This window comes from Anser anser (assembly GCF_964211835.1).
Source record: "Anser anser genome assembly, chromosome: 3".
Taxonomy (NCBI): Eukaryota; Metazoa; Chordata; class Aves; order Anseriformes; family Anatidae; genus Anser; species Anser anser.
In genome coordinates, this window is record NC_139722.1 from 97,828,514 (window position 1) to 97,845,481 (window position 16,968).

Genomic DNA, 16,968 nt, shown 5'->3' on the forward strand with positions numbered 1-16,968 from the left:
GCTTACCTTCCCCAGGCATGCTGGCGTGATTTTCCTCAAGGAGCTGTGAAGAGCGAGGGGATTGCTATGCATGGTGTGTCACAGCTTCTCCTGCCTGTGCTTTATAGTCAAACACCCCCCTGGTAGCTCTCCCTGTTATTGCTTTGCAAAATAACTCTCTCCACGCACAGCCGCTTGTTAGTCAAGTCATATATTTTAATGCAGCAGGGACAGCTGAAATATTGCTTGCCACAAAGCCTCTGAAGAACTCTGCATCTGTAACACCTGTGGGGAATGAGGGAAGAGCTGCATTACAACAGTTTTGCTTGCATTAAGAGACCTCTGAGACCGCCCCTCCCTGGTGCCCCTCTCTGCCGATCCCCCTCAGGCTGGGGTGCCCAGGGCACTGTATGCCCCTGCACCCATTTCAGCAGTTTCACCAGTAGCTGCCTGTGGAGCAGTGTCTTGGCTAGTTACTTGTAAAAGGAAGCAGAGATGAAGCCAACTGCTCTGCTCGAGTTTTCCACTTTCAGCAAAGGAGATAATGTCAAGCTAAAGGCCTGCTGAGAACAGCTAACACCGAGCTGTGTCCCAGCCATGGTGGGGCGAGTCACCTGCACCTGAGCTTACTGCAGGTGGACCTGCAGGCTCAGGCATCCCAAGCCTGTGCATGAGCCTTGTCAGCTCCAAGCATGAGCAGATTCCAGGGGTGCCTCCAGTGCCCAGGAGGAGAGGGAGAGGAAAAGAAAAAGCCTAATGAACCTGACCCCTATATTTTAGGAGAACAGTCTCAAGGTCCAACTTCCAAGCAGCTTCTGAGCCTCTCCATTCAGGGAAGTTGCCACAGCCCTCCAGCCTCCTGTCAGCATCACTGGCCTTGGAAACTGCTGCTCCAAGAAGTGGGCTCTTGCCAACAGAGAAAATGGCAGGGTGGGAACTGCATGGCAGCATTAGGTAAGGGAATCCAGCACACAGATACTAGGAAAACCTTTTCATTCCATATGCTGGGAGTCACAAAGCTCTGGATGAGAGCAAATAAAGCTAACATGAACATTTTAACAGGCAAATTTTGACCACAAATTGGGCTGCACCGCTTTTCATCACATTTGGGGCCAGTTGGGTCTGAGTGTAAATAAGCTAAGGCACTGGTGTACCAGATCCTGTCAGAAATGGGTCAGACAAAAATGGGGTACCTGTGGCATATGAATTCACGAGCAACATTCAGAATACAGGTAACAAAAATACATCACTATCTACAGGGATTTAGGAAAAGCTTTACATACGGTTGAGTAGCTGAAGTGAATCACTGCTGACAGGTGCATCATGCAAGCACTGAAAAATTAAAGTTTACTGAAGAAATAAAACAGAGACACGACTTTGGTTATAACCTGTGAAGTTTAAATTGCACCAGCACTCCCTCTAGATATTTCTTGACAAAATTAATTAATTTTTATGGACCACAGAACTGATATCCCTGCACTAGTGCATTGGAGTTTCCAAATTAGATGGCAAAAATAGAACAACTGGAAATGATATTTGAAGCCCAGAAACATCCACACCATTGGTGAAGGAATTTAAAAGGAAAAATCCTATGGAAAGAAGAAACTTCAGCTGATTTTTTTAGACTGCTGCTGGAAGAGTTAAGTTTGTTTTAAATGCACAGGTAATGTGGGAGTATTACCTTATAGTAATCCAAATTGCACAGAGATAAAAGTACACATTTACGAGACAGTTTTTTCAGTGGTATTATTGCTAATTTATAGTTATGGGTTTCTTTGTTCTTATGGCAGTAGTATTTGTGCTGAGGTGGTGGTTTGTGCTGAAATTACGGACTAACAATGTTCATCTGGTCACATCTCTCCTTAAGGCTACTTCAGCAATCCTTCAGCCGCCTTCCCCCCAGCCTGGCATCCTGCCCCAAGGCCGCCCCTTCGGTCAGGGTCAGTTCTTGCTGCAAACACAGAGGCTGGCACAGCCTCGCTGCTACCCTGGCTCACGTCTGCCTGGGGCAGGTGAGCCATGCATCTATCTACCCTGCAGCTGGGGCTGGGCAGGTAAAAGCCTTCCCTCGGTACCCTGCCTGCATGTGGCCTTGCTGTGGGTCCCACACTAAAACACCGTGTGGCAGCATCATAGTCCAGCCCCACTGGGGCTCTGCTTTACCGCAGGCCCACTGTGAATCACACTATGATGACATGACAAAACACAGGAGAAAGAAACATGGAGAAAACCCCTGTGGGTTGGGCTCAAAGGGTTGTAGTAAATGGGGTTACTTCAGGCTGGCAGCCTGTCACTCGTGGGGTTCCACTGGGCTGCATTTTAGGGCCAGTTCTCTTCAATGTGTTCACAAGTGACTTGGATGTAGGACTAGAAGGTGTTTTGAGGAAGTTTGCAGATGTTACTGAAGAGGAAGAAGCTGTTGACTCTGTCAAGGGTGGGGAGGCCTTGCAGAGAGATCTTGACAAATTAGACAGCTGGGCCATCACCAGCATTACGAAGTTTAACAAGAGCAAGTGCTGGATTCTGCACCTGGGAAGGGGCAACCCTGGCTGTATGTACAGACCAGGAGACAAGATGCTGGAGATCAGCCCTGCAGAAAGGGATCTGGGGGTTTGGGCCGATGGCAAGTTGAAGATGAGCCAGCAGTGTGCCCTGGTAGCCAGGAGGGCCAACCGTATCCTGGGGTGCGTCAGGCACAGCACTGCCAGCCGGCCGAGGGACGGGATTGTCCAACTCTGCTCTGTGCTGTGTGGCCTCACCTCGAGTGCTGTGTGCAGTTCTGGGCACCACAACACAAGGAAGTAAAACTATTAGAGAGCATCTACACTACTACACTGTCAACACTAAAGAACATAGAACTATTAGAGTGTATAGGATGGCTACAAAGTTGGTGAAGGGCCTAGAGGGGAAGACACAGGAGGAGCGGCTGAGGCCCCTTGGTTTGTTCAGCCCAGAGCAGAGCAGGCCGAGGGGAGGCCTCATGGCGGCCTGCAGCTCCCTCACGAGGGGAGCGGAGGGGCAGGCGCTGAGCTCTGCTCTCTGGGGACAGCGACAGGACCCGAGGGAACGGCATGGAGCTGGGACAGGGGAGGGTCAGGCTGGGTGTTAGGGAAAGGTTCTGCACCCAGAGGGCAGTCGGGCATTGGGACACACTTCTCAGGGAAGTGGTTATAGGACTGAGCCTGCTGGAGCTCAAGAAGCATTTGGACAACACTGTCAGACACAGGGTCTGATTTTTTGGTTGGTGCTTTGGAGACCCAGGAGTTGGACTTGATGATCCTTGTGGGTCCCTTCCAATTGAGGATGTTCTGTGATTCTGTGAGTCTGTGACTTGGAGACCGTAGGACCCTTCAGCACAAGGGCCTCTGACTGCACCTCCTTCCAGCCTGGCAGCAAAAGCAATTGTTTCAGGAAACTGTTTTTGACTCCTTCAAGCCCCAAACATGCTGGAGCCCCCAGTGCTCCAGATAGCAACGTCCCAGTGGTAGCCCAGAAGGTCACCAAGGACATGTGAGCAAGCAAGCTCTGGGTCCTGACCTCAGAACTTGTTAATTGAGATGTCTCCTGACCCACACTTGGTATGCCACCATTGGTGTTTCTGGCCAGACCTTAGCAGCTTTTGCTCAGGTTATTTATTCTCAGAGTTCCTCAATCTGACCAAATCCTGTCAAATGTTTGTGAAAACTGAGACCTACAAAGGATTTTCTGTATTAAGTCCTGCTTACCTTGAGTGGTTATGCCAATGACATCAAGAAAAATTGCAGGTTAAATATGAACACTGACTTGTTATACGGATTTTAAAAGTATGAAAGTCATCCAAAATACAATACTGTACCTTTTCTTTCCACTCACCCACAGATGGCAGTCACCACTACTACCACAGCCATGAAAATGCGACTGCTCATCGCCATGGTGGCAGCAAACAAGCAAGTCTCACAATCCCACTCATTATTAAGCTTTTTTGGGGGAAGCGTCAGTGAGATTTCACAGCACTCACATAATTCCACCAGGACTCCCCTCTCAGTAACGTCTTACTCATCAGAGGCTGCAAGCAAAGTGTGCCATGATCCCTGTCCCTACCTACCTGTTAGTTGCCCTCACTTCACAAGTGTCCGTGGTCCCACAGCCTCTCACTGGACATGCAGAGGTAAGGACATTGTGTCGGGGAGCACCATCATCGTTCCCCTCTTGGCAGGTCTTACCAAGGGCTCCTCCTGCTCCAGAGGCAGCCAAGCCTAAGGTGAGATGGGGCCAAGGTGCCGCAGGGGAGGGATGTGGCACAGGGTAAGCACAAGACTGGCATTGGATGTCCTGAAGAACCCCTGTACTCATGCAGATGGAGCATCTCCCAGGCTACCTGAAGCTTGGGGGGGCTCCAGACCTCACCTGCCAGCTCGTGAGAAGCTTTCTGCTTTCACTTGGAGACATCTTAGTGCTGAAAATAATTCAAGGTGTTCACTGCCTGCCCCTTGCTGGCCCTTTAGCATCTGACATCTCCCTTCAGTTTGCCAAAGACACTGTCATCCCATAGGTTAACCAACATAGTGGAGCAGTTTTTAAAATTCTTGTTATCCAAAAAATGAAAGGTGCACAGGGTTTACCAACAAGGGGATGAAAGCTGATGCCACCCATGCATATTGTTAGAGATCCAGGGGTGTGCCTAACCTCTACATCTGGCACAGCAAGCAATAATCTATTACAGGCCTCATGTTCAGAGCACTGACAGCTATAAACATGCATTTAGGATCCATGCTTTTGCTACATGATATCCTTCTTCCATTTACTGCTATGACCTTACACTCTTCTGACATCTGGTCACCTGCACTAAAGTCAGAGCAACCAGCCTGCAGCTACTCTGAACGCCTGACTACAGGTGTATTATTTGCTGCTCACGAATGAGACATGACCACCCCAATTTTACAGCTCCATTTACAATTCTTGGTGCCTGAACTGTAATGTCATGCAGTAGTTCATGTGCAGTTTCTGCACAGTTGCCTAATGGGTGCTTTTTTCAATTTAGCTTTCAGCTGAGCTGTTTCAGTTTCCATTTCTGTCTCCGTGCCTCCAATAGCCAGGTTCAATACGGATGCATGTGCAATAATACCATGCTGAAGGAAAAACAAAACAAATAATTTATTTTTGGCTTGGGGCTACATACAGATTATCTTAACTCTCTTTCTTATCTGCCTGCCACAGCTGACAATTCTCAATAAACTTTCCTGTTATCATTAGTTCCAAAATACCTTCTGCTTAACTGTGAAAGTAAAACTCACACACACACTAAAGATACTGGAGAGGTTTGAAAGCGATCTGTGCTTTCCTTCATTGTAAGCCACCGCTTGCAGAGAACCAATTCTTGCCCAGCTGCTGAGCCCACAATAGCTCCCAGGTTTAATACCGCACTCAGTGTGCTACTGCTGCTGAGCATTTCTCTCCAAATGGTGACCCCTGCTGAAGAAGAGGCCTTAGTCTTCTGTTTATGGAAAGGCCACACTTGATGTAGATCGTCCAGCAGAGTTTCCTTCTCCCCGAGTTGTGTATTTCAGCTATGAGGAGGGGATGTGGAAGCAAGTACCTGTACCAATACCTGCATCCCCTTCAGAGCCACATCTACAAATGCACAGACATTCGCAGGGGCAACACGTCCCCCCAGGGAGGCATTAACAGCAAAGATGTGCCTTCACTTCATTCCTCATCCACTGGGACAGACGTGTTCAACTCTGATCATTTTAAGGAAAACTGTAAAAGTGACTAAAGCTAAGAAAAAGAAAAAAAAGAAAAAAGAGAGAGAGAGAGAAGAGAAGAAACTGTGGCAAACAAGAGAAGTGTGTCACCTCACAAGCAAGCTCTCTGAGGTTGTTCCTGCACTCCCTTCCTCCATCTGTACCAGGTGGGATTTCTAGGGTGAAAAATCTGACAAGTTGCCCTCATGGACAAAGATGCTGCAGTTAAACTTGTTTTTAAACCTACACCTGTGCTGTGGGGCAGGGGGGTGGGGTGTGGGGGGGGGTGGAGGCACTTAAATTGAATGTGTCTGTGCTGTAGGAGGGCTTGAATTTGACCTTGATTAGCAAGGGGGAACAGGAATGGAAAAGGAAAGAGGATTAAAAAGAAGACAGCCCTGAGACTGTGTGTTTTGCAGCTATACCTATGCACAAGCGTCCTCATATTTGCTGCTGACAACTATATTCAGAGTTTGTTTAATGCCTTCTCTGGCTCTCTCACTGGTTTTTACTCTTCCCGTCACTGAGGAATAGGACAGGTTATTTCCCCCAGCCTCTTCATCCCATCGCAGAGGCCGTGCTGAATTATAATGAAGGGAGCGGAAATGCAGGTGAACAATATTTGTTTGCTGTTATTTTCCCTACGCCCTGTGCCTGCCGCCTTTAACCCCCTCCCACGGCGGGCAGCCGTGAACGCCATGGCCACCCCGCGCCCCTCAGCATTGCCCAGCGGGACGGGCAGCCTGGCCGGCCAGCCCTGCCTCGGTGGCACAGCAGGCGAGCTGGGGTACAGCAGCAGCTGCAAAATGCAAAATTCACAGTGGCCAAACAAGATAACGCTGCCTCCCCAGCAGCTGCAGCAAGTGGGCGAGGGGTGCCCGGCCGGGCTGGGATGTGAGGGAGGTGCTGGAGGAGGGCGCTCGGTCTGGCACAAGCTCCAGACCAGAGCTCTCCTCCGGCCACCCACCGCCAGGTGTCTTGGAGGTACTGCCCTTTGCACGTGAGCTTGTGATAAAACAGAAAGAGCAGGCCCTGCTTTTACTGCTGAGGGAAGTCAGACTCCGTGGTGTGCACACTGAGGCCCGGACATGTTTCCCCTTGCGCAGTCTCCCTCCTGCCAGAGGTGGCTGACAGAAATCTCATGAAGTTCAACAAGAAAGGCAGGGTCCTGCACCTGGGGAGGAACAACCGCAGGCCCCAGGACAGGCTGGGGGCCACCCAGCTGGAAAGCAGCTTGGCAGAAGAGGACCTGGAGATCCCGGTGGACGCAGAGGGGAACACAAGCCAGCAATGTGCCCTTGTCACTAAGCAGGCTGATGGCATCCTTGGCTGTGCTAGGCAGAGTATCGCCAGCAGGTCAAGAGAGATGGTCCTTCCCCTCTACTCGGTGTTGGTGAGGCTGCACCTGGAGCACTGCATCCAGTTCTCTCCCCCAGTACAAGAGATGTACTGGAGGGTCCACTGTAGGGCCACCAAGATGATCATGGGGCTGTGGGGCTGGCAAGGGGAGGGCAGCAGGGATGGGGAACATTGTCCAGGCAATGCTATCTGTCCCTGCATTAAGTCGAGCTTGCGACACCACTGGCGAGGCTGCTGAGCACACAAGGAGCCTGAGCAAAGTGAAAAACAGAGAGATCAGAAAATGGGAACAGCAGCCTTCAGAGACCTCAGAATGAAATAACAAAGTACATGCCTTCACTCTGTTACTGTCCCCTGTTCTAAGTACAGGGAGCACAGTATATAACATCAGACAAAATAAAGCTGAGACTGGTCGTGCTGGTCAGTGAAATAGTAGCAGCTAAAGAGCCAGTCACAGGACACACTGCTGTGGATGCAGAAACGATGGTAAAAATAGCTTCTTGTGCTCCTTGGCTGTAGCTGGTACAGTTTAGCCTCAGCCCTGTAGGCTGCAAGCTTATGCTTTATTGCTGTTCTTTTGAAGATTAGGTTCACAATCCCATGAAGTATTGCTGTACAGGTGACAGCAGCGCTCACCAGACCCACAAGGGTGAGGAGGCAATGGACTAAGATCATGCTGCAGAGAATGAAACACAAACAGGTGTGAAGCTCACGGGGTCTAGGCTGACATCCTGAAGAGTAAAATCCTGTACACACCCCCAGACCGGCTGCTGGCTGCAGGAGCAGTGATCTCGGTATGGATTTGCCTCTCCTGGCCCAGGCTGGAATCCACAATGCAGGGTGCTAGGATGGTCGCTCCACAGAAAACCTGCCTCCAGCTTCCAGCGGCCCTGCAAGCGTAAATCCTGGCTGTGCTGATATGCAGCAGGCCGAAGTCTGAGGAAACAACCTGAACCATTTACAGCTAAAACGGTAACACCGAACTTCTCTGCTGATAGCACTCCACACACAGAGCAACAGGAACAAAACGGTGAGCCAGAAGCTCTAGAGTGTAAATCAAAATCCCCTCATTGCTCTTATATACATGTATTCTACACACAGAAAAGCACACCAAGGCGATTATAATGTATAAAATAGTTTATTACTATAATAAATAAAATTAAACTTTTTTTTTTTACAAATATTATTTGTGCTTGTTTAAAAATGTTGAACAGGGATATCATTAATGTAGGTGGCTGCATTTGTAACTGAAACATTCCCAAACAGCGTGTATATGTACGTACACACACTGTCTATCTACTGGCAGCTGCTTTGCTGACCACAAAAATAGTATCTACTTGTTCTCTTTGTCTAGTCATGCTTCATTGAACAAAGTGACAAATGCCAAGAAAAAGAAAGAAGAGTATTTGGTGGATTTCAGAAAGGATAAAACCAAGTGAAATACATTTAAAAGCGCCAAAGCGACTGCATTAACTGCATATCAATAAAGTGTCCATGCAGTGGTGGCTAAATATTGAAACGCAGACAGATTTCCAACAGATGTACAAATATTGATTGTATGTAGGTACAATAATATAACACATTCATTAGAAAACTTCGTATTTCTTTATATAGCAGTTCATCCTGATACAAGATTATTGAACGTCTTTCATCTACAGCTAAAATGATTCTTTTTCTATGTTAGTGGTCACAGATTCAGTGGGAAGAAGAAAAAAGGACATTAGTTTTTCAGAACAGAGAGTGAAAACCCTAAACTTTTGTTAACACCAGGCATTTAAATCCACCTACAGAGATGTCCTGGGATTACACATCAAATATGTTTACACAACACTCAACAATCAGCTTGAAACAAATTACAGTCGCAGGTAAATTCACATTAGCGTTGTTGAACTGTAAAAAAAATCTTTGAAACAAACACTTTCATGATATGACGGGCTGGCTCCCTGATGTACAAAAGTGTTTAGACAATAATTATGTATCTTGGTTTTGTAAGGGGAGAGGACTATTGGAGTAATTTATTATACTAAGAAGAAGGCAATAAGTGGAGAAATAAATGTGATTACCAACAAGTGATTTCCATCAGAATTAGAAAGCTAATCAAAGTGCTTTATCTTTAGGCAACATTGTAAATACTACAGAACATTAAGAAGGAAGGAGAATGGAATCACAGTTTGAATTGTGTCACTTATGAAAGGGTCTTAAGGCTAAATGTTGGATATATCTTATTGCAAAAAGCTTTATTTTCATTTAATTGAATCAACGCTTGCCACAACAATGTGGTCAAAACTATGTCTGATTAAAGGATGCAGTAATCTACTGTACCTCACCTCAAATTTCTGGAGCTTCCCTGCACGGGTCTCTCTCTAAAAAGTTTGTTGCAATGAATCAGAAGTGCAGCTGAAACACAGACTTTGTTATTGCCAAAACACCCACAGGAGACTACGTGGAAATGAAGAATTCAGAAGGTGCTCTTCACCACCTAATACCAGGACAAGAAAGCAGAGGTGCGGTGACTGTGTGCCACATGAGAAGAAGGATAGGCTCAGCACCTTTGAGACATCCCCTGGTACCAGGAAAAAGAAATCCGCCTGTTCCACAGTCCCTCTTGCAGGAGAAGCCACGAGAAGCGATACCAGGGCAGCTTAGCTTCAGAGACATTGTGAGTGAGCAACAAATGGTGGCTTATGAGCCATATTCCCACCAACTATGATACAGCATTTTTCCAATGTCACACGATTTCCTTTTCCTATCACAGCACCTGCCAGATCTTCTCTCAGTCACAGCTAGCCAGACTAACAGGATAAAGTTGAGGCCCGCTAGAGAAACCAAAAGTCTTGGCCTTAGAAATTCAACATTTAACAAACAAGATAATAACTAGGACATTCAGTGGGTAGCTACTGGGAAGATTTAAGTTCCCGTCTTGAACTGTAATCATTAAATGAGGGATGTGCTTTTACGGAACAGAACACAATCCATAGACTTATCTGTACATAGATATTATATATATGTGTGTATGTACACGCATTTGCACAAGTGTAATCATACACGTTGTTTATATAGCAAAGACAAATCATGTATTAAATTCTTTCACAGACTGGTTAAGAGTGATTGAAAGTATCACCAGATATTCACAGTAAATATCTTGTTCGGTTCATTAAAGTGAAGTACTGTAGAGGCAGAACATCACCTTCGAAGCTGTTAAACAGGGTGCTCGCTGGGATTCAGAGCAGCACTGTGAAAGAGATTTAAAGCAAGAAGGGTGTTTTTAAAAGTATACAGGTAATACCAGACAGAAGTTAATGTATCTGAACACAGTAGGGGTGAGGGTTGGTTTTTGCTTTTTTAATCCTGTGCTGCATATTGGTATTCTGGTTAAGTACAAACTTTTACACGTTTCTATTTGAACAATTCATAACCCAGGCTCTTTCCCTGAACCACCAGCTTTTGACTGAAATCTCATTCGAATGTAGGGTAAAAACAGAATGCATGATCACTTTTTGATTAATACAGGCTCTTTAGCAGGTTGTTAAATGGTAGAAGCACTATGCCAGAACACCGTTAAAACAGGGGCTTTGTTTTTTCTTTTTTCTTACAGACTGTACAAACATTTGCTTGTGAAGGGGCAGAATCTCATGTTCAGAGGTCATTCATTTCTAAGCCGAAGAATAATTTAAGTGAGAAGGCTTGCTCAACATGTGGAGAGAAAAAGGAAAAGCTGACAAAGAAATGGAAGAACAAGTAAAAATTACCATGGGTATGTACACCACCCAGCCTTAGGCATCTAAGTTTAAGGCTCAGTAGAGACAGATTTGCAACAGAGGTGCTTTCAATCACTTCCTAAAGGAGAAGCACTGGATCTGCTGAGCCTGGGCACTACACTACAGCTCCAAACCAGTCTGAGGGCCAAAGCAGTCACTAGTTCCACAGCAGGCAGAGTTGTGCTCATTTTAATCACTAGGTAGCCCGGGGAATCCAAAGACCAAAAGCTCATCCTAACTATTATATTATTTCAAATTCTCTTAACAACACATACTGGTTCCTGAGGGATGATGCAGTCTTCTACAACTAGTTTTAGTACCTACCAGTTCATAAAACCCTCATAAAATGGGTCTGATCTGTTACAGCTGTGCAAATGTGAATGACATTGCCTGCTGCCAGTGCTGGCCTGCAGCAGACGCCTTGAAGGTGTCACTGGAGGGAGCAGAGTTTTTCGGGAGTTTCATGACTGTAACAGAATCAAATTTGGCCATATTCCTCAAAGACATTACATTTTAAGTGTAATTCCGTAGTATATTACAGTCTTTCAAGGCTTCACAAATGGATTATAAATGGCTTTATAGGCTATTATGACAGCCTCATAAAAGCCTTCAAAATGGGCTCTGCTACACCCACCCCTCGCAGTGCAGCAGCACACCAAATCACGCCGGCTGCACGTCAGGCTGCATGAGAGGTGCCCCCAGAAGATGGGGACTTGGGCTCCTTTACTCACAGTACTACATGTGGCAGAGGGGATAACTGGGGGGCTTCTAGGCTTAACCCTGCCATAACGCCAGGATTCGGCAATCAGCAACACCAGAAAAACCTTAAGCACATCCCTGAGGGCACATGAAACATACCGCTGAGAAACATCAACACAGCGCCAGCAGCAAAGGGCCAGGTAACCTGCAACTGCACATTTAACTCTACGCCTGCGCTGCGATACTCGAGATATCAGGCACAGCCTTTGGGGGTTATAACCATTTCCTCCCCCATCTGCCTAGGATAAGCCAATATTCATGTTTATCCAGGTACACGGAGATGGGTACCTGCTGAGTTCAGCAAGACTTTCAGCCTTTCACAAATTTTATGAAGGAAACCCGATGTTGGGAATATAATGCTGAAGAGCACTTTGCCTGGATTACAAAACCGACACCAAGTTAGCCTCTCAAACCCTGCTGGAACTTTTGGGCATCAATTAGAAATATGTATATGCTTGTAAACCTCTGGTTTATTCTGGCATAATTTTACTGTTGGATGAATTTACTGACTGACAAGACTAGAGAGAAAAATCATGTAGGAGTTTCTAACTGAAACCAATGCTGTGTGGATTTCTTATGGTAACCATGGCATAGCCATTGCAGGTAACCGTTGCCATTTACAGTGATTAAAGCACCAAACACACACTGTGATTTGGTCAAAAAGAGCTTTCCTCAGTACTGTGTGTCTTCAGTACATAGCTGTTACAGACACCAGTCACCACTGGAAAAACCTAAACATGAAGCCAGAAGTAAATTCAAGAAATGGCACCCGTTTCATAGCAAGTCACCTCACTAATGCCTTTTCTTGGGAATGGGGGAAAGAAAGAAGCATACAAATTTGATCCTGACAGATGTTCCTCTGGAATTTTTCAATCCTTGGATAAGATTTTATAATCTCTGGACACTTCTGTAGTGAACCAAGGCCTATGCCCATTGAAAGCTAACCGTAAACCACCTGCAAACCGCAGTGCTGCTCTGAATAATCAGCATCTCAGAGCAAGGCAGTTACTGGAAGAACAGATATTAACAGATATCCTGCCTTCAAGACCTGAGCTCCCAGCTTCGCACAGCACAGCCCCAATGCTGTGCCACTTCACCAGGGCACCTTGCACCTCCCCAGGGATGGCTGGCACAGTTCTGCATGGCACCATGCAAGCATCAGGCCACCCAAAATCCTTTCAAATTGGTCGTTTCCCTTACCTCTTCCTTACTTAAGCTGAACCAAATTTTCTTCCCCAAAATCATGTCATATATTTTTTTTTGAATGACTTTGTACTATAGAAAAAGAATGAGAACTACTACTGAACTGTATTGACCTACTACCGTTAAGAATGAAAACCCAAAAAAGTGTTGCATCGTGCTTCTGTGCAATAACCTACTGATAAATAGTGAACGTACCTGATCAGTGGAGAGAATTTACTGTGAATACACACCTCTATCCCAAGCCTTGATACCAGTTGCGTTACCCTACCTAATGAATAATGAACAGTAGTTTTGGTAAAGTGCTTCAATCTTCCTCCAAAGAAGTTATGAAAATATAAGTTTTGGAAACATCTTTAAGAAGCAGATCTTCTTGTTTCCTTGCTACAATAGTGCTTGTATACAGTAAGCACTGTATTTCTACCTCTATTATCCATTTGCTTTCTAGCTAGATAAGATCAGGAACAATACATTTGGGTGTAGAGAAAAATGCCACAATCTAAAACCTCTAAAAGTTCTGTGAAAGCCTTTGGCTACAGTGAACATTACCAAAACAGAAACTTCTGAATAATAATTTAACAAGAACTAAAAGAGCAGATTCATAGCAAAAATGGGACATAAATGCCACAGTGTATTTTCACAGGGAGGAAAATCTGCAGAACAGTTACTGGCACCGATGCACCACGGTACGTTCTGCTGTGGGCAGGACACATTCTGCAGGCACACTGCACATCCACACCTCTGTCCTCCAGTGGCTGGAGTTAAAAGCAAAGGTAACAATATTCAATGACATCTGAGACAGAAGTTAAGCTTTTGGAAATCAGTATCCTGGCTCACAGAATGAGAATGTGGATGATCCCGTTTATTGACTGACCTGAAATGCTATCCCTGTTTCTGAGGATGTTGTTAAATGTAATTGGTTTAGCAATATGTAAATTAAGAAAAAAAATTACATTTTTTTTCACCTTTTTTACAACTCTCTTAACATCCCAAAATGAACTTTGCTATCAAGTAGCACACGTTCATTCTACTGCTCTTTGCTTTATTACAGGTATATGAAAACACACTGTGGCATTCAACATGCTGAACAGGTGACTGAGACAGTGACAGCAGCAAAATAAAATAAAATAAAATAAAATAAAAGCTGAAAACATAAGCACCCTGGCAAGTCCTTATTCATATAGGCCAAAACTGAGCTAACTACATAAGGCATGCTCCAATAACCTAAGAGGTCACCTGGCGCTCACTGGGATGGCTGCTGCTTTCCGAGTTCTTATTTCAACATCCTGAGGGAGAGAGGGAGTGGGGGGAATGGGAACCAATGCAGAAAAGAAAAACTTTATAAACTGTACCCTTGCTGTCAAAAAGGCTTCAGAGTCAGCTGCCATCTTGACATGAGGTTGCAATTCCTGCTACCGTACCTTTTTAGACACAGGGAACATGCTTAGTGAATTGGTCCCTCACTCGTTTTCGAGATTAAATTTAAAATGTTAGGGGGGTGGTCTGTTTGTTTGATTGATTGTTTTTCATAAAGAAACACCTCAGCTAGCTCCAAACATGTCTTTTTCTGATTCTGGAGACTGGGGCCTTGATATTTCAAACAACTCCTGTGGTGACTGGGAGCTTCTTCTTGAGGTTAATATCCTAAGTATCTCAGCAAGCTGTTTTTCTATATTGGTCATTTTTGTGTTTAAAGCCTTGATGTCCTCTTTCAACTCGTGTTTCACTTCCAGCATGGTGGCCTGAAGAGTCTGTTCTGGGATAGGATAAAAGGAATGCTTGACCTCGGTGAGGACCGGGCTGCGGTCCTGCGGGCTTCGTGTCTCCCCAACATTATCCAAGCGCAAGTCACTTTTTGTGATGCCACTGTCACAAGAGTCTGTCTTCTTCAGGGTAGCTTCTCCCGAAGCTTTAGTTCTCTCTGGTAAAGTCTCCATGGATTCTGCTTTGGAGACTTTGTTCCAGTCTTCACCTTTCCCACAGGCATCTTTGAATTTGGCCCAGCCTTTCCGTCGAGGGTAATCCCCCGACGCTTTACACCCCGTGTACTCCGACGCCGGGGCCTGCAGCTTCGCCTGATCGGACGCCCCAGACGTCGAAGCCGACTGGTACGACACGGGGGTCGCCGGACTCTCCCGTACGGTCACCACGCTGGCTTTGACCACCGAGCGGGCCGAGGAGTGCTCGCCTAAGACGTTGCCCTTCTCCACGTCCAGGTCATCCGGATCTCTCCCTCTCTCCGCTGCGAGCCGTGCCTCCTTCTGCTGCCTGAAGCGCTGAAACAGCCGGCGGACCGGGTGATCTGGCGGTAAAATCAGAGGGGCTTCGTTCTTCCTCTTCATTCTCTCCTCTTCTTCACGTTTCACGTCGCTGATTTTCCGGAACACAATCTACAGGGGGAAAGAGATTTCGCGCTGTCATTAACTGCACCCTTCTCAAGTGGGAGAAGTTGTAGAAAGAATTATTTGAAATAATTAATTATAACCAACAAATGCACAATCTCTGCGCATTTACAGCAACACTACTGCAGTTTTCAAGTGTCTTATTTTGTGAACATGGCTTATTTCATTATTTAGGATCATCTGTCTTATAACATCAGAAAGAAAAAATATATATATATGCTCTCCAGTTCTGAGAAGTCACCAAGGCAGTGCTATCGTACATATAATGGAGCCAGGAAGTTACTTGCCCTGCTTTGTCTTACAAGAGACTTCTTATATTTGTTTTGCTAAGTCTAGAGTTGAGCACCAATATTCTAGTATTATAAAGAGCCACTCCCTTGTCTTACAGCAGCCTCATCCCTGAGCTACACTCAGGGCGATGTGTAGCACCACTTGCTACACATCATGCAAAAGTTCTGGTACTATTTTAGTTCGGTTTGGCCACTGGTGGGGTCAGTAGAGCAGAGAACACCCTGGACTCTCCAAGCAGCATTTTGCAAAGTGCTTCTTGCCTTCCCATCCATCCCATACCCTCTTCTAGAAGCAACACACAGTTTAGGGACGAGACAAAGATCAAGGCAGTCCCAGGGGTACAAGAACAGTGGGGAATGGGCTCTGAGAGCTGAGGGGAAGCCACCCATGGCTGATTACTAGAACAGCCTGAAGAGCTTCATGTTCTGATTTATTTCTTCATTTTTATGGAAAAGTGGACTTTTTTGCACAAAGAAACACTAATTTTCAGTTTACATTCCTAATTATTCCTACCTCAGCCTGTAAGCTAAGCAGTCCCTGTGGGAGCAGCCTAAATGTCTTTGGTACCGATGAAAGCCTCACAGCGCCCACACAACGACAAAACACAGCAAGGGAGTGTTTCTTCCCTGAACTTGCTGGCAACACGTTCTCTTAAAAAACTCCGTGTGTTTTACATTATTATTGGTATTTTTCAAGCAAAAACCCCTCCTGTGTGGTATCAAAGGTGAACCAGCAAGCAGTTTGGTTTGAAAACGGCAAGTCCCCACAGCCGAGGGTCTCAGTACGGAGCATAACTGCTGTATCCCCCAGCTTCTACTGAGCACTGTGCCACCTGATCTCTGCAGTTGCCTTTGGGAAAACCTGCTCTGAATCCTTATACTCCAGTGCAGAAATAACTTTCAGGTTCAAATCATTATTAGCAAATGTGTAAATAAACCCATCCCTCTGTTGCAGAGAGATTTGAATAAAAATAAACATCATAAGCACTGCTTCACTGGCACACATAAAATGCATGTTTCTCTCGACTTCAGTGCTTCTTGACAGTTCTGTCATTGTGAAGCAGGGAGAAAACAATATCTTAACGCTTCCTATTTGGAAAGAAGAAGTTGTCAGACTTGGCAGCGTTTCCCAAATGCAAAAGAATAAAATTAGCATGAAGGATATTTTATTTTCAAGCTGCAATTAGGAATCTAAATGTTAGATAAGAATAAGAAAACTGAGCACTCGACAGTACTTTTTTTTTTTTTTTCCAGGAAACTCAGTCTGCAGTAGGCTCAGTACAAAGCGGACAAAGAAGCATAATCCTTAGAAGTGAAGGAATAGCACTTACTCACAGGGAAGGAAGAATCAATACAGTGCTCCAGGCTAATGGCTTCCCACACACAGGCAGTCCCCTGCTTTAATTGAAGGAAGAGTGTCAGCCCAACTTGAGCCCAGCCGTGCCAGGCAGGGGCTTGGGGTCATTCCTGCAGCAGGCTGAGGCCGGCTCTGGGGGCA

At 45.8% G+C, this 16,968-nt stretch overlaps 1 protein-coding gene across 3 annotated transcripts in view; it reads right to left on the reverse strand.

Moving 5' to 3' along the window:
• Positions 1-8,231: 8,231 nt before the first annotated feature.
• Positions 8,232-16,968, reverse strand: part of KCNH1 (potassium voltage-gated channel subfamily H member 1) — a 185,401-nt gene continuing 176,664 nt past the window's right edge. For 2 of the 3 annotated variants that reach the window (XM_083829400.1, XM_083829401.1), the window contains one exon: positions 8,232-15,168. In XM_083829400.1, the coding sequence (XP_083685526.1) occupies positions 14,320-15,168 (849 nt within the window). In that variant the 3' untranslated portion in view covers positions 8,232-14,319. The remainder of the gene's footprint in view (positions 15,169-16,968) is intronic. The other variant, XR_014581811.1, reaches the window with a different exon arrangement.